Raw genomic sequence first — 18278 nt, forward strand, 5'->3', positions numbered from 1 at the left:
CAATTCTCCTGCCTCAACCTCCTGAGTAGCTGGGACTACAGGCGCGTGCTGCCACACCTGGCTAGTTTTTTTAGTAGAGACAGGTTTGGGGTTTTACCATGTTAACCAGGATGGTCTCAATCTCCTGACCTCATGATCTGCCCGCCTTGGCCTCCCAGAGTGCTGGGATTACAGACGTGAGCCACCACACCTGGCCTAAATCTGAATTTCATACATATAGGAATGTTCGTGGCAGTTCTATTTGAAACAGAGCTGGGTCACACTGGCTGCAGATCCCTGCTCCACAGCCTCAAAGTAGAAAACCCAGTATCCACACAGCAGAAGAGATAAATACACTGTGGTGTGTTCACAAGAAGGACTCTTCCACAGCAATGACTACAAGCCCCTCCCTGCAGCCTACGATCATCTGAAGGAATCTCAGAAGCCAGATGCTCAAAGAGTTCACACAACACCCTTCTTCCAAATAAAGATAAAATTGGCAAGAGTAGTCTGGCGCAGTGGCTCACGCCTGAGGCTGAGGCAAGAGGATCACTTGAGGCCAGGAGTTTGAGACTAGTCTGGGCAACATAGGAGATTTCATCTCTACAAAAAAGACTTCTTTTTTTTTTTTTTTTTTTGAGACGGAATCTCACTCTGTCACTCAGGCTGGAGTGCAGTGGCACGATCTTGGCTCACTGCAAACTCTGCCCCCTGGGTTCACGCCATTCTCCTACCTCAACCTCCTGAGTAGCTGGGACTACAGGCGCCCGCCACTACACCTGGCTAATTTTGTTTGTTTTTGTTTTTTTGAGACGGAATCTTGCTCTGTCACCCAGGCTGGAGTGCAGTGGCGCGATCTTGGCTCACTGCAAGGTCCACCTCCCGGGTTCACATCATTCTCCTGCCTCAGTTTCCCCATGAGCTGGGACTACAGGCACCTGCCACCACACCCAGCTAATTTTTTTGTATTTTTAGTAGAGACGGGGTTTCACCGTGTCAGCCAAGATGGTCTCCATCTCCTGACCTCATGATCTGCCTGCCTTGGCCTCCCAAAGTGCTGGGATAACAGGCGTGAGCCTGTAATAAAATAAAATTCATACCCTATGACTATATGCTATATACAATTATATTACTTATATTTAAAATGTGCACAAAAATCTGTATATAGGCCAGGATGGTGGTTCACACCTGTAATCTTAGCACTTTGGAAGGCCAAGGTGGGTGGATCACCTGAGGTCAGGAGTTTGAGACCAGGCTGGCCAACATGATGAAACCCTGTCTCTACTTAAAAAAAAAAAAAAAAAATTAGCTGGGTATGGCGGCAGGTGCTCGTAATCCCACTTACTCAGGAGGCTGAGGTAGGAGAATTGCTTGAACCCGGAAGGCAGGGGTTGCAGTGAGACAAGATCGCACCACTGCACTCCAGCCTGGGTGACAGAACGAGACTCTGTCTAAAAAAACAAACAAACAATATGTATGTGCATCCATGTATGTGAGTATGTGTGTGTGTGTGTGTGTGGTTGCACAAAAAAGGTCTTAAAGGTTACATATGGAACTGATGGCAGAAGTTACTGTGGAGAAAGTAGAGGTCTGGAGAACTGGTCAGGGCTCCTTTAAGCACTGGCTGTAAGGTCTGAATTTTCATAATGATAATATATTCACTTATCACTTATATAATTAGATAGTCAAACTTTTTAAAAAGCCTAGTTAATACACACATTATTTTTTTGTTTTAAGGAGAGGGTCTTGCTCTATCACCCAGGCTGGAGTGCAGTGGTACGACTATGGCTCAATGCAACCTCCAACTCCCCGGCTCAAGGGATCCTCCCACCTCAGCTTCCCAAATAGCTGGAGGCACAGTTGTGCACCACCACGCCCAGCTAATTTGTTTCTGTTTTTGTGTTTTTTGTAGCGATGGGGTCTCACTTCGTTGCCCAGGCTGGTCTCAAACTCCTGGGCTCAAGCGATCCTTCTGCCTCAGCCTCCCAAAGTGCTGGGATTATAGGCGTGAGCCACTCCACCAGGCCTACCAATTTCTCATTTCTGATATTTGCCTCTAAGCAAACACACCAAGCACTCAGTAAGCCTCTAAAGGTTTCTTAAAAACCCTCCATCTCCCACTGCCCACCGTCTCAGCAGCTCCTGGGGCGACACGTCTGCTGTTTCCTCGTCACTCTGGCTGTCACTGCTGTCGGAACTCTCGGAGCTACTACTTTTTTCTGGTTTTTTATTCTTTTGCTTGCCTTTGTGTTTGTGCTTCCTGTGTTTCTTCTTCTGTAAAAAAAAATAAATAGTGGCAGGGGGAAACAAAGGTATTTTTTCCTCCTTCATTCAATACAATGAAAGGTTAACAAGGCTGCAGTGATGGAGTCATTTAAAAAAAAGTTTAAACCTCATTTAGAGTAAGTGAGAGCCTAAGAAGACAGTACAGGGCAGACGGCTGTGCCCCTCTCAACTGTACACCCTGACCCAGCTGCACCTCCAGCAACAAACACAGCAGAACCAAGGAGGCGCAGACAGGACCCATCGTAACACTTGATGTCATAAGACGTGACACCACACATCTTATGCGTGGTGACCTGTGCCACCTCCGGTGAACTCGACTTGTTTATTGTGTCAGGCCCCTGGGAAACTTCATGTCAAGATGATGGGCACCCAGGAAAACCACAAGGAAGAAACTGGCAGAAGGTTACCAAACAGCAGATACACTAGTAAGGACACACAGATTTGGCTGACGCACATTTTCTTCCTTTCACTAGGAAGGGAATGCTCGTCATCCTCCATACATGGCAGTGCTTCCTTCTGGTGGCCAGTAAGGAAACTGTTTCTAATTTCTTCAGCTGCTAGTCCAGACTACTTTGGGTACCCAACAAGAACATTAACCTAATTAAAAGTCTGTGCTGTAACCCAAAAGAAGACATGGATGATGAAATAAGAGACGTCAACAGTGGAAGCACATGCCTGCCTTCCATTCGAATTCTTCTACTTCAAATGACAAGTGATGGACTAAAATCTCAAACTGTAATAAAGACAAAGTAGCTGAGAAATGCTGAAAATAATACCTTCACTTAATATTGAATAAATAAGAAATTGTTTTATTATTTAATATCGATTGCTCTAAGATCCTTAAATGCCCTTTTCTTCTGCTTTTTAATGTTCACAAAAAAGTTTTTTTAAGGGCTGGGCATGGTGCCTCACGCCTGTAATCCCAGCACTTTGGGAGGTAGATCACTTGAGGTCAGCAGGTCAAAACCAGCTTGGCCAACATGGTGAAACCCTGTCTCTATTAAAAATACAAAAAATTAGCCGAGTGGCACACACCTGTGATCCCAGCTACTTGGGAGGCTGAAGCAGGAGAATTGCTTGAACCCAGGAGATGGAGGTTGCAGTGAGCTGAGACTGAGTCACTGCACTCTACCCTGGGCAACAGAGTGAGCCTCTGTCTCAAAAAAAAAGGGGGGATGATGCGGTTTACGTGCAAAAGAAAATGTTTCTGAAAAATCAAGGGTTTGCATCGAATGTCGACATTTCTGTTAAGTCTCAGAGAGAACTGTGACTTGGCCACCAGATCCGCTCTTCAACTGCAGTATATGACACTCCTGGGGGCTGACCAACGGGTCCCACCCCACACTGATCCTGGGGTACACACAAGTCTCTCACCTTCTCTTTCTTCCGCCTGTGCTCTTTCTTGGCCTTGTGCTTGTCTTTGTTCTTTTTATGTTTCTCTTTTTGAGGAACCTCAAGTGTCTGACGAGCATCTGAAACACAAAGGTAATAAAGACAGGACCTATATAGGGTGAAAACAAAGACATCCAAAACTAAGCTCCTAAATTGCTGAATCAGGCATCTAGTGTAGACGGAATGTTTAACACTGAGGAAGAACTCCTGACCTCGGATTAGCTTCTGCCTCACTGAGAAACAGATTAGCACACCACCTTGCAGAGCTGTATTTAGAAAGCTGCCAGAGACCTCAACAAAGACCTGTGTGATCCGATCAGTATCCTGCTGTGACCCCAGCTGCCAGATGCAGATGAAGTCAGACCAGAAAGCCCACAAGCCTTTTGTAATTCAACATCGTCAGATAAGCTCAGAAACAGACCAGAATTGGAACTCAGCTCTGCTGCCAGCACTGATCTTCAACACATCGCCTAACCTCTCCCAGGCCCAGTTTCCCCAACTATAAAATGGGGACAATAAGAATCCTGATCCTGCCAGGCGCGGTGGCTCAAGCCTGTAATCCCAGCACTTTGGGAGGCCGAGATGGGCGGATCACAAGGTCAGGAGATCGAGACCATCCTGGCTAACACCGTGAAACCCCGTCTCTACTAAAAAATATAAAAAACTAGCCGGGCAAGGTGGCGGGCGCCTGTAGTCCCAGCTACTCAGGAGGCTGAGGCAGGAGAATGGCGTGAACCCGGGAGGCGGAGCTTGCAGTGAGCTGAGATCCGGCCACCGCACTCCAGCCTGGGCGATAGAGCGCGACTCCGTCTCAAAAAAAAAAAAGAATCCTGATCCTTTTAGGGATACAGATTAGACTAGACAGGGCCATGTCCACGATTCCCAAAGTTCAGAATCTGGCACCTAAATGTTAGCTCTTCTTACATCGTCCTCTCTCTACAAAAACATATTTTGTAAGAATTTGTCTTATAAGTGGAAACACTGAAAAAACTACCATCAAAACAACATAATGGGCTGGGAGCAGTGGCTCGTGCCTGTAATCCCAACACTTTGGGAAGCCCAGGCAGGAGGATCCTTGATCTCAGGAGTTCAAGGCCAGCCTGGGCAACATAGTGAGACCCTATCTCTATCTAATTAAAAAAAAAAATAATGTATATAATCATTAAAAATCATTAAAGAATTTGCATGTGCCTCAATTCTCCATCTCCAAATTCAGACCAAAATGTTTTCATTTTCATAGGTCATTAATTTCCGGGTAACCAAATCAACAAAAATTCACAATAGTAGAAGCAGTGAAAGTCATTAAATCAATTTTTTTTCACCTAAAGAAAAGTTTCAGCCAGGAACGGTAGCTCACACCTGTAATCCCAGCACTTTGGGAGACTGAGGTGAGCAGATCACTTGAGGTCAGAAATTCAAAATCAGCCTGGCCAACATGGTGAAACCCCGTCTCTACTAAAAATACAAAAATTAGCTGGGCGTGGTGGCATGCATCTGTAATCCCCACTACTCGGGAGGCTGAGGCAGGAGAATCACTTGAACCCGGTAGGCAGAGGTTGTAGTGATCCGAGATTATGCCACACTCCAGCCTGGGTGACAGAGCAAGACTCCATCTCAATAAATAAATACATAAAGAAAAAGAAAAGTTTCAAGATGTTTCGTAAGGGTGAATATTTTCTCAACTCAGTTAAACAGATGCCTGTAACTTTGTAGTCCTGTTTCTTTGTGGTTTTTTTTGGTGGTTTTTTTTTTTTTTTTTTTTTTTTTTAGATAGGTTCTCGCTCTGTCACCCAGACTGGTGGGCAATGGTGCAATCACAGTTCATTACAGCCTTGACCTGGGTTCATGTGATCCTCCTACCTCAGCTTCCTGAGTAGCTAGGACTACAGGCATGTACCACCTTACCCGGTTAATTTTTTTTTCCTTTTTTTGTGGAAATGAGGGTCTCCCTTTGTTGCCCAGGCTGGTATCAAACTTTTGAACTCAAGGGACCCTCCAACCTCAGTCTCCCAAAGTGCTGGGATTACAGGTGTGAGCTACCATGCCCAACCAGATTTTTCAAAATTCGACCTCCCAAAACTTTTTATTTTTCCAAAATACTTTTAATTTTTTTTTTTTTTTTTTTTTTGAGATGGAGTTTCACTCTTGTTGCCCAGGCTGGAGTGCAATGGTATGATCTTGGCTCACCCCAACCTCCGTCTCTCAGGTTCAAGCGATTCTCCTGCTTCAGCCTCCTAAGTAGCTGGGATTACAGCCATGTGCCACCATGCCTGGCTAATTTTGTATTTTTAGTACAGATAGGGTTTCTCCATGTTGGTCAGGCTGGTCCCAAACTCCCAACCTCAGGTGATCCACCCACCTTGGCCCCCACAAAGTGCTGGGATTACAGGTGTGAGCCACCTCACCCAGGCTTTTATTGATTGATTTATTTATTTGAGACAGCATCTCACTCTGTTACCCAGGCTGCAGTGCAGCAGTGGGATCACAGCTCACTGCAGCCTCAACCACCTGGGCTCAAGCAATCTTCCCACTTCAGCCTCCTGAGTAGCTGGGACCACAGGCACGCACCACTACACCAGGCTAATTTTTTCTTTTTTTTTTTTTTAAGAGATGAAATCTCTCTATGTTGCCCAGGCTGGCCTCAAACTCCTGGACTCAAGCAATTTTCCCGCCTCAGTCTTCCAAAGTGCTAAGATTACAGGCATGAGCCACCACACTCAGCCCAAAACTTTTTTCTAACACTAGTTTTTTTCAAAAATCATTTCCCTAAATAACCTATAGACCAAATTAAGTCACTATTACAAGGGTATCAAAGACATTATGGGAAAGGGACATAAAAGACTTGGCTTTCAAGTGCTGACACCAATTTGAAATTAAAGAGGCCAGTCGCAGTGGCTCACACCTGTAATCCCAGCACTTTGGGAGGCCGAGGTGGGCGGATCACGAGGTTAGGAGATCGAGACCATCCTGACTAACATGGTGAAACCCCGTCTCTACTAAAAATACAAAAAATTAGCCAGGCACCTGTAATCCCAGTTACTCCATTGGCTGAGGCAGAAGAATCACCCAAATTTGGGAGGCAGAGGTTGCAGTGAGCCGAGATCGCGCCACTGCACTCCAGACTGGGTGACAGAGTGAGACTGTCTCAAAACAAAAGAAAATAAAACAGAAGTGCTGAACAACTATAGCAAATAAGAAATACATTCACTGCAATTTGTCAAAACTTCATACTTTTTATCCCCTGCTTTTCAATCCTGTCTTTGAAAGCAGTTAGCTAACCAAACCAGTATTCATATATGGGTACCATGGGAAACTATAAAGTGAATAATGGAATTTATATGTTATTTATATATCTGGGCCATGTTACAGATGTTTGTTAACCTAGCCCTCAAAGAGATGATAAACAAGTCTAAATGTTTTAACTTGAGATGCAGATATAAGATGGCATTGAATAGAAGTTGTTGACAGATATTTGGGGAACGGAATGGGGGACAGATTGTATTCACTTCTGAGAGGACCATTTTATTTTATTTGCTACATTAGCTAAAGTAAAAAGGAGGCTTGGCAGCTGGGTGCGGTTGCTCATGCCTATAATCCCAGCACTTTGGGAGGCTGAGGCAGGCGGATCACCTGAGGTCAGGAGTTCGAGACCAGCCTGACCAAGATGGAGAAACCCCATCTCTACTAAAAATACAAAATTAGCTGGCCATGGTGGTGCATGCCTATAATCCCAGCTACTCGGGAGGCTGAGGTAGGAGAATCGCTTGAACCCGGGAGGCGGAGGTTGCAGTGAGCTGAGATTGTGCCATTGCACTTGAGCCTAGCCAACAAGAGCAAAATTCCGTCTCAAAAAAAAAAAAAAAAAAAACAAGGAGGCTTGGCTGGGTGCAGTGCTTCACACCTGTAAACCTGTAATTCCAGCACGGTGGGAGGTTGAAGTGGGTGGATCACTTGAGCCCAGAAGTCCAAGGCCACAGTGAGCTATTACAGCACCACTACACTCCAGCCTAGGTGACAGAGTGAGACCCTGTCTGAAAAATAAATAAATAAATAAACAAATAAAAATGTTTAAATAAGTAAGACTCTTAAATACTCTTCTCCTCGCAATTCCCCTCCAATTTTGTATACTATTTTTTAAATTTCTCTTTTTTTAAATTTTTATTTATTTATTTTTTTGAGACGGAGTCTTGCTCTGTCACCCAGGCTGGAGTGCAGTGGCAGGATCTTGGCTCACTGCAAGCCCCACCTCCCAGGTTCATGCCATTCTCCTACCTCAGCCTCCCCAGCAGCTGGGACTACAGGCACATGCCGCCAAGCCCAGTTAATTTTTTGTATTTTTAGTAGAGACTGGGTTTCACTGTGTTAGCTAGGATGGTCTCGATCTCCTGACCTCGCGATCCACCCGCCTCGGCCTCCCAAAGTGCTGGGATTACAGGCGTGAGCCATCGCGCCCGGCCTTTTTTTTTTTTTTTTTCTCAAATAGAGATAGGCCTCTGTGTGTCACCCAGGCTGGTCTCAAACTCCTCGGCTCAAGCAATCTGCCTGCCTCGGCCTCCCAAATTGCTGGGATTACAAGCATGAGCCACCTCTTTTTCTTTTCTTTTCTTTTTTTTTTTTTTTTTGAGACAAAGTCTCGCTCTGTCACCCAGGCTGGAGTGCAGTGACATAATCTCAATCTCGGCCCACTGCAACCTTCGCCTCTAAGGTTCAAGTGATTCTCGTGCCTCAGCCTCCTGAGTAGCTGGGATGACAGGCACACACCACCATACCCGGCTAATTTTTATATTTTTAGTAGAGATGGGGTTTCACCAAATTCACCAGGGTGGTCTCAAACTCCTGACCTCAAGCGATCCGCCCACCTCAGCCTCCCAAAGTGTTGGGATAACAGGCGTGAGCCACCCACCCGGCTAGAGCCACTATGCCTGGCTGCAGCCTCTTTCTTTCTCTGTTTTTTTTTTTTTTTTTTTGAGACAGAGTCTCGCTCAGTCACCTGGGCTAGAGTGCAGTGGCACAATCTCAGCTCACTGCAACCTCCGCCTCCCAGGTTCAAGCGATTCTCCTGCCTCAGCCTCCCGAGTAGCTGGGACTATAGGCGTGCGCCACTATGCCCAGCTAATTTTTGTATTTTTAGTAGAGATGGGGTTTCACCATGCTGGCCAGAATGGTCCGATCTCTTGACCTCATGATCCTCCCACCTCGGCCTCCCAAAGTGCTAGGATTTCAGGCTTGAGCCACCGCGCCCGGCCAGCCTCTTTTTCTTTAAGCTCTGTTGGGAAACTTATATTTCTATAACAAAACTTAAGATACTTAGGACCCTCCTGTAAACATGTGGCAGCTAAGGAAATAAAGTTTGGAGGTCTCTGAAGCTGTACAGAAACAACTATCATTTTAGGCACTAGGTGGAGACAACGGGTTTAAAAATGTGACTGAAAACATATGAACCAGAAGCAAGCGCTTCTGGTTTGTTTGATTGGCTGTACAAACAAGTCACACTGTCCCCATCTCAGGGCAGTCACACACTGATAAAAATGGGTGCACCAAAGGGCTCTGCACTCACTGGGGCAGAAGACGGGAGGCAGCCGTGGGCCGAACTCTTCTCTTTCATCTATCTGCATCTTTTGTATCGGGATGGAAGGTGGCGGCTCCTGGGGTGCTGGCACGAGAGCTGAAAAACAGCAGGGTGTTCATGTCATTTGTCTGCCCCATGTTCATGTCTCTGAGTCTTTCATTCATGTCTTTTGCCACAGGATAATGTATGCTTGCCCACACCACTTCACTCCTGCCAGGTGCTAAGGATGCAGCAGTGAACATGCAGACCCCGGCGATGCCCTTGTGAACTCTGAAGCTGGAAGTCAGTCACATGAGGGCGCCTGTGACCAAGGGCACCAATGGCTGAGGTACAGAGTGCCGAGTATACCTGTGGGAACATAGCCTAGCGCCCCTAAGACCTGAAAAGTAGAAATGTGTCCCCAAGAAAGGGCCATCTGAGAAGCAAACAACTTAGAAACCATCAGGAGTGTAAGACTATGTCCCATCCCAGAGAACTGCGGGAGACAGTTTCACCCCAAATAAATTATCAAAGAAAAAACCTTGAAGATAAATGATCATATCCACGTTAATAATCTTATTTTTTAAACAGATTACTGTATGTTCAGATAGAAGAAATATAAAAATTTTAAAAGTCTGGAAAACTAGCCAGGCACTGGGATTACGCCTGTAATCCCAGCACTTTGGGAGGCTTAGGTGGGCGGATCACCTGAGGTCAGGAGTTCGAGACTAGCCTGGCCAATATGGTGAAACGCCATCTCTACTAAAAATACAAAATTAGCTGGCATGGTGGCGCACACCTGTAATCCCAGCTACTCGGCAGGCTGAGGCAGAAGAATCGCTTGAAACCAGGAGGTAGAGGTTGCAGTGAGCCGAGATTGTGCCACTGCATTCCAGCCTGGGCAACAGAGAGAGACTCCATCTCAAAAAAGAAAAAAAGTCTGGAAAACTATACATCAAAGTGTTTACATTGGTTATTTCTGGCCAGGCACAGTGACTCATGCCTGTAATCCTGGCACTTTGGGAGCCCACTGCAGGTGGATCACTTGAGGCCCAGAGTTTGAGACCAGCCTGGCCAACATGGTGAAACCCCATCTCTAGCAAAAATACAAAAATTAGCCAGGCGTGGTGGTGCACACCTATAATCCCAGCTACTTGGGAGGCTGAGGCAGGACAATCGCTTGAACCCAGGAGGTGGAGGTTGCAGTGAATTGAGACCACATCATTGCACTCCAGCCTGGATGACAGTGAGACTCCATCTCAAAAAAAAAAAAAAGCTATCTCTTAAAATAAAATTATTACTTCTTTTTCTTTTCTTTCTTTGAGACAGAGTCTTGCTCTGTCACCCAGGCTGGAGTACAATTGTGTAATTTTGGCTCACTGAAATCTCCACCTCCCAGGTTCAAGTGATTCTCCTGCCTCAGCCTCCTGAGTAGCTGGGATTATAGGTGTGTGCCACCATGCCCCGCTAATTTTTGTACAGACAGGATTTCACCATGTTGGCCAGGCTGGTCTTGAACTTCTGATCTGAACTGATCCACCCACCTCAGCCTCCCAAAGTGCTCAGATTACAGATGTGAACCACCATGCCTGCCTGAAATTTTTACTATTTTTAAATTCTTCTCAATTAGGATAAGTTGGAAAATCAAACACAGTGATCCAAAAAATATACCAGAGATATATACCTAATAGAAAAAAAAATACTCTGCTCTATCTCAATTAAAAATATAAAAGATTGGCCAGGCGCGGTGGCTCGTGCCTGTAATCTCAGCACTCTGGGAGGCCGAGGCAGGCAGATGACTTAAGTCTAGGAGTTCAACACCAGCCTGGGCAACGTGGCAAAACCCTATCTCTACTAAAAATAAAAAATTAGCCAGGTGTGGTGGCACACGCCTGTAGTCCCAGCTACTCAGGAGGCTGAAGTGGGAGGACTGCTTGAGCCCAGGAGGTAGAGGCCTCAGTGAGCCAAAGATTGTGCCACTGTACTCCACCCTGGGGACAGAGCAAGACCCTATTTCAAAAAAAAAAAAAAATTATATTTATATAAAAGATTACATATCATTGATTGCTAATCATCTGGGTTTAAGACTGTGTTGCAGAGTCATTGTCTTCTTCTTTAGATCCTCGAGTCTGAAATACTGACATACCATGAGCCACGGATGATGTTTCCCCCAAGTCAGTGTCTTGGGAGCTTTGGAAGTTGGCCTCCCCAGAGCCTGCCTGATCGTCCTCGCTGCCGCCTTGCTCATCCTCGGAGGATGAGGACTTTTCATCTGACGAGCTGGCAAAGATGGCCCTGAATAAGTCCATGGACGGGCGGCTCCCTTCTCCTTCAGCCTGTGCGTCCACACCTTTGTTGACTGTCTATATTGACAGTGAAATAAGAGTCAGGGATACAGAGGCAAGGGTGAAAGGGAGGAGACATTCTAGAATACACTCCCAGACACACATATTTATGTTTATGCTCATGTACATGGGTATCCATAGCCACACACCACCCAACTAAACAGTGATCACTCACATAGCTTTTTTTTTGTGGTGATTCTGAGTCAACAACTGTAGAATGTGCTGATGAGGTCAAAGCAGCTGAAATCTCTCATGGACTGGTCATTAATCAGAGGTGCAAAGGATCCCCAAAAATGCAGTGGAGCACCGTGCCTCTGTTCTATTTCCAAACTCAGATTCAGGCAACTTAGCAAACCCCAAACAAAATAAACTCAAAAGAATTCACACCCAGATACATCATAATATAACCGCTAAAATCCAAAGACCAAGTAAAAATCTTGGAAGCAGCTAGGAGAAAAAAAGGGTCAATTCACCTCATTATGTACAGAGGAATAATAATTTGTTTTGGGGTTTTTTTGAGCCAGGGTCTCACTCTGTCACCCAGGCTGGAGAGCAATGGTGCGACCATAGCTCACTGCACTGTTGACCTCCTGGGCTCAAGTGATCCTCCCACCCCAGCCACTTGAGTAGCTGGGACCACGGGTGCATGCCACCACACCCAACTAGTTTTTTAATTTTTTAGTTTAGTTTTTAATTTTTTGTAAAGATGGGATCTCACTATGTTGCCCACCAAGAAAGAGCAATCCCAGTTTGAGACCAGCCTGGCCAACACGGTGAAACCCCATCTCTACTAAACATACAAAAATTAGTCAGGCATGGTGGTGCACACCTGTAGTCCCATCTACTTGGGAGGCTGAGGCAGGAGAATCAGTTGAACCCGGGAGGGGAGGCAGAGCTTGCAGTGAGCTGAAATCATGCCACTGCACTCCAGCCTGGGTGACAGACCAAGACTCCATTTCAAAAAAAAAAAAAAGAGAGAGAGAGAAATAGCAATCCTAAATGTGCACTTCAAAATACATAAGGCAAAAATAAGTTTGGAATACAGTCTGGCAGCTTCCTATAAAGTTAAATATACATGTACATATTTTCTAGGATTCCCACTACCAGGTTTGTACTCTACAGAAATGAAAACTTATATTCACACAAAAACCTGCACATGAATGCTCCCAGCAGCTTTATTTGTTACAGCCAAAAGTTAGAAACAAGCCACATGGCCTTTAAGGGGAAATGGATCAATAGTTGGCTGCCTCTGCTGGTGAGTCACAAGGAGAAAGTTTCACCAAAGAGAAAAGCAAGGGCCACACTCAGGTGGCAAAGAGAATCTGGAAGCCCCAAATACCTGATTTGTGGATGATTCTGGTGCACGCTCTTCCTCTTTGTTTACTAAGGGGCTGGACTCTTGTTTAGGTGGCCCAGCTTTTGATCTAGCCAAACTTAAAAATTCACTAATGGAATCTTCTTTCTTTTCCTGTTTAGAGGTATCCCATCTGGATGGTTTTCTTGATTCTGAAAGGTAGGACATAACTCCAGCATTAGCAAGGAAAAGGCAAGTTCTTCACCACTGCTCTTTCATTCGCTCAGAATGTCAGCGTGCCTACCACAGGGCCTGGCACCATGCGGGGGGTGTTGGGGAGGTAGGTGGCAGAGGCAGAGCCCCAACCCCCAGGAGTAAACATCTGGACCATTACAACATGAGCTAAGTTATTAATAAGAGGAATTCCCTCAACAGAGGGAGAATATGCACCATTCATATCGTTAGGACTAAACTACCCTTTAATTCTGTCTTCCTACAGGCGAGGGGTTGAGGCCCTGGTCAATCAGAGACCCCGAGGATACCCTACTCACTGTCGGGACCTCGGTGCTGTGATACTTTTTCACTTGGTGCTTGAGTGGTGGGCAAGGAAGCTGTCTCTGGGAGCGCCAGAAAGTTGAAGACTGAGTACTTGTCACGCTTCACTCTTGGTAAGCCAACTAAAGTTGAACTGGGAATTGAAAAAGAATCATTTTAATAACAACCACTAGGACAAAATCCACCTCCTGAAAAACTTTCCGTCTCAAGTTTTCCACCTCTTCTGCATGACTAACAAGTCCCCTAAGGGCCAGGCACGGTGGCTCATGCCTGTAATCCCAGCACTTTGGGAGGCCAGGAGATCGAGACCATCCTGGCTAACATGGTGAAACCCCATCTCTACTAAAAATACAAAAAATTAGCCAGGCACGGTGGCGGGCGCCTGTAGTCCCAGCTACTTGGGAGGTTGAGGCAGGACAATGGCATGAACCCAGGAGGCGGAGGTTGCAGTGAGCGGAGATCATACTGCTGCACTCCAGCCTGGGTGACAGTGCAAGACTCTGTCTCAAAAAACAAACAAACAAACAAAAAAGTCCTCTGGCCGGGCGCGGTGGCTTGAGCCACCCAGACCATCCTGGCTAACACAGTGAAACCCCGTCTCTACTAAAAAATACAAAAAACTAGCCGGGCAAGGTGGCGGGCGCCTGTAGTCCCAGCTACTTGGGAGGCTGAGGCAGGAGAATGGCGTAAATCCAGGAGGCAGAGCTTGCAGTGAGCTGAGATCCAGCCACTGCACTCCAGCCTGGGCGACAGAGCGAGACTCCGTCTCCAAAAAAATAAGTCCCCTGAGATGCTTTCACTTCTCAAAGCAGTTCGAGAATCTGGGTGACTGACTTTAGGTCCCATGAGTTTTTCCTTATTATGATAAGGGCAAGAATTTAACTTTGAAAATGGATTTCCATTAAGGAAAAGTTCCACTGATAAAAATATACCTAAAGTTTCTGACAGTCTGGTTTGACCACCTATGCTATTTTTTTTTTTTTTTTTTTGAGATTGAGTCTCGCTTTGTCACCCAGGCTAGAGTGCAATGGCACAATCCTGGCTCATTGCAACCTCCGCCTCCGAGGTTCAAGCATTTCTCCTGCCTCAGCCTCCCAAATAGCTGGGTCTACAGGTGCACACCACTACTCCCGGCTAATTTTTTGTATTTTTAATAGAGATGGGGTTTCACCATGTTGGCCAGGCTGGTCTCAAACTCCTGACCTCAAGTGATCTGCCCGCCTCAGTCTCCCAAAGTACAGGGATTACAGATGTAAGCCATCGCACCCGGCCGACTATCTTGAAGTGTTCTGTTTGCTTGACTTTTTAGAGATGGGGTCTTGCTATGTTACTCAGGCTGGCCTCGAAATCCTGGGCTCAAGCGATCCTCCTGCCTTGGCCTCCCAAGCTAGGATTACAAGTGTGCACCATCACACTCCACCTCTGGAAGTGTTATTAATCAAATAAGAAAGTGTTTAACTTTTATAATGATAATTTAAAAACATAAGTAACATTGTAAATGTAAACCACATGAGCAGCATTAAGAAGGTGGCAAATGAGAGAGGCATAATGCTTTTGTAACTTGACATATCTGAGTTTCATAGCTTCAATAGGGAATAAAGTTTGCTATCCAGATTTCGTTTTAGTAACAAATTATAGAAGTAATTTATCAAAGCAAATCTACAAAATGTGTAGATTTGTAATATCCAGGGATATACAAATAAGTTCATGAAGAAAAAACAAGAATTTATATGAGTATATAAGGGGAAAATTAGCTTTAATCTCAAGAATACATTTTGTACTGATGTAAAGGTTTATCCAACTTACTCTGGATAAGGGTCGGGGACATTAAATCTCTTACACAGCAGCTTGTCAGGGTGCCACTCAAACGTGTCTCGGGTGAGCTTCCCAAACATCTTCATCTTCACGGCCGACTGCTTGTCCCCAACATCATTCTGGGAAAAGACATGCATTTTGTTTCATCAAGTGGTTGCACCATTGACCTGACTGATCTCCCATTTAAAATTCTCAAGCAATCTTCTAGAAATGTGAAAAAAGTTTGTGCTATAACATTTTTGCTCCAGTACATTGGAAACCAGGCATAAAATGGTTTCTTATTCTCCTATACCATGTATATTTTGATCTTCTCACTGAGGGATTAAAAATATTTGGCTCGGCTGGGTATGGTGGCTCATCCCTGTAATCCCAGCACTTTGGGAGGCCGAGGTAGGCGGATCACCTGAGGTCAGGAGTTCGAGACCAGCCAGGCCAACATGGCGAAACCCCATCTCTACTAAAAATACAAAAATTAGATGAGTGTGGTGGTGAGCGCCTGTAATCCCAGCTACTTGGGAAGCTGAGGCAGGAGAATCGCTTGAACCCAGGAGGCGGAGGCTGCAGTGAGCTGAGATCGCACCACTGCACTCCAGCCTGGGCGACAGAGAGAGATTTCGTCTCAAAAAAAAAGAAAAAACAATTTTGGCTAGGCAGTGCTTTAATATTAAAGTTCACCAGGTAAGGGACATGATGACAACAGACCTCTTGGTCTCGAGGGACTTCAACCTGATCTGAGTCATCCTCCTCCTTGGCATGAGTGAACCTGGAGGACAAGGTCGAATGGGAAGACGCGTATAGCAGGGCCGCCCGGGCAAACTCATCCCGCTCCCGGCCTCGCTCCCACTCTGTCATGCTGGGGTCCAGACAGCGTTCCAGAGCATCTGCGGGGCAGAGAACAAGAAGCATCTTCACTTCTCAGAAAAACATGGGGCTTACAAGAGAACATCTGCTGGGCACCACTGTATATTTCCTAAGTCCTTATTCTTGTTTTTATGACTATGGGAATGGCGAGGTATTTGGTAGGTAATATTGCTCTTTCCTTCAAAATTGTGCTTTTTTAAAAAAAAAAAATTAGGCCAGGCACAGTGGTTCATACCTGTAATCCCAGCACTCTGGGAGGCCAAGACGGGTGGGTCACTTAAGGTCAGGAACTCGAGACCAGCCTGGCCAACATACCCCATCTCTACTAAAACTACAAAAATTGGCTGGGCATGGTGGTGCACGCCTATAATCCCAGCTGCTCGGGAGGCTGAGGCAGGATAATCGCTTGAACCCGGGAGGTGGAGGTTGCAGTGAGCTGAGATTGCAGTGAGCCAAGATCCTGCCACTGCACTCCAGCCTGGGCAACAGAGCAAGACTCCATCCAAAAAAAAAAAATTATTATTTTTATTAAAAAAAAATATATATATATATATATTTTTTGGTAGAGGCAGGATCTCATTATGTTGCCCAGGCTGGTCTTGAACTCCTAGGCTCAAGTGATCCTCATCTCAGCCTCCCAAAGTACTGGGATTACAGGCATGAGCCACCATCCCCAGCCAAAATGATGCTTTTGTTGAATTCTGTCTACCAAACATAACAGAGAAAACCATGTGGAAGACTAATGCTTGGTTAAATCTTCAGCAGTAAGGAACCTGTCACCACTCCCAGACAGTGATAAGTTGACCCCAGCTACATCCTGACGTTTTGGCAGAAAAACACTCTTTCACTAACCATTTTTTTTTTTTTTTTTTTTTGAGACAGTCTTGCTCTGTCGCCCAGGCTAGAGTGCAGTGCCACGATCTCTGCTCACTGCAAGCTCCGCCTCCCGGGTTCACACCATTCTCCCGCCTCAGCCTCCGGAGTAGCTCGGACTACAGGTGCCCGCCACCACACCCAGCTAGTTTTTGGTATTTTTAGTAGAGACGGGGTTTCACCGTGTTAGCCAGGATGGTCTCGATCTCCTGACCTCGTGATCTGCCCGTCTCAGCCTCCCAAAGTGCTGGGATTACAGGTATGAACCACTGTGCCCGGCCCACCTTTTTTTTTTTTTTTAAAGCAAATGAACATTAGTGATGTAGGTTCTTAGTACAGAGTTAAGGCACAGTAAATAGAGTTTACATTCCACAAAGATCTGTTTTTAAAAAATAACCCTGTAATTTACTGATAACCTCTCACGAGGACTACTGCATACAATAGCAACCCCTCTCCTCATTCTTGCCATATTTACTTCAAAGATCACAAACTGATTGTTTCTCCTCTGTAACGGTTCAATAGCTAACTATTGTTTTAAGTCGAATTTAAGACTATGAGTCAGGAATGGATGGTCAGGATCTTTGGATAAGGTGGAAGATGATGTTGATATGAAATGTGAAATGCAATGCTTGTAGCAGTCAAACACTTGCAAACACCAAACGGCCTGTAAGCACCAGCCACCGCCAGTTGTATTCTCTACTTAAACAGCTAGCTTTGGCCTGAGATACGGAGGAACATAAGCTAACTGTTCTCGCTTTCTGAGGTCAAGAGCCTTTGCACTATTTGCAGCAGGATAAAGCAAAAACACTGACAGAACGGGATACCTCAACTGTAAATATGAGTCTAGGATGAGAACAGTGAGAACGTGACCCCGCCCTGGCCGAGATGTGGGAGACCCAAGCCCAGCACCCACCTTTCTGACCCTGTTTCATGTGTACTAAGAACTCTTCGTATCGCTTTTGCTTTTCCGGATCTTTGGCGAAAGGCTTGAAGTTGCTGGCTTTTAGGGTGGCCGTCCCACCACCTAATGCCACGTGCCAAGAGCAGTGCCCAGCAGCCGCTGCAGGGGAGGGCTGGGCTCTGCTGCTCTGGGCGTTCTGGGCCAGACTCCTGGCCTTGAGCTGAGCTGCTTTCAGGTCAGTTGCCTGCTTCATTTCTTTGATTCTCTCTTTATCTTTTTGGGACAGAAATTCTAACACTGAAGTAGCTGAACCTAAATAAAAACAGTAATTAGAATTGATGAAGAGTCATAAAAGAACCACATTTTCATTTCTCTGTACATACATTTCAATATCACAAACTTACATAATTAGGGATAAGTATTTTACGT

General features: G+C 45.6%; 1 protein-coding gene across 1 annotated transcript in view; it reads right to left on the minus strand.

Annotated features, from left to right (window-relative positions):
- GPATCH1 (G-patch domain containing 1) overlaps positions 1 to 18278 on the minus strand; it is a 55308-nt gene that overhangs the window by 1247 nt on the left and 35783 nt on the right. Inside the window, exons 11-19 of the mRNA XM_023229086.1 lie at positions 17862 to 18161; positions 15917 to 16095; positions 15206 to 15333; positions 13396 to 13532; positions 12890 to 13056; positions 11352 to 11568; positions 9215 to 9322; positions 3640 to 3737; positions 2108 to 2253 (exon numbers count right to left, since the gene is read on the minus strand). Coding sequence (XP_023084854.1) covers positions 2108 to 2253; positions 3640 to 3737; positions 9215 to 9322; positions 11352 to 11568; positions 12890 to 13056; positions 13396 to 13532; positions 15206 to 15333; positions 15917 to 16095; positions 17862 to 18161 — 1480 coding nt within the window. The remainder of the gene's footprint in view (positions 1 to 2107; positions 2254 to 3639; positions 3738 to 9214; positions 9323 to 11351; positions 11569 to 12889; positions 13057 to 13395; positions 13533 to 15205; positions 15334 to 15916; positions 16096 to 17861; positions 18162 to 18278) is intronic.

The sequence above is a fragment of the Piliocolobus tephrosceles genome, chromosome 21, assembly GCF_002776525.5.
Source record: "Piliocolobus tephrosceles isolate RC106 chromosome 21, ASM277652v3, whole genome shotgun sequence".
Classification (NCBI taxonomy): Eukaryota; Metazoa; Chordata; class Mammalia; order Primates; family Cercopithecidae; genus Piliocolobus; species Piliocolobus tephrosceles.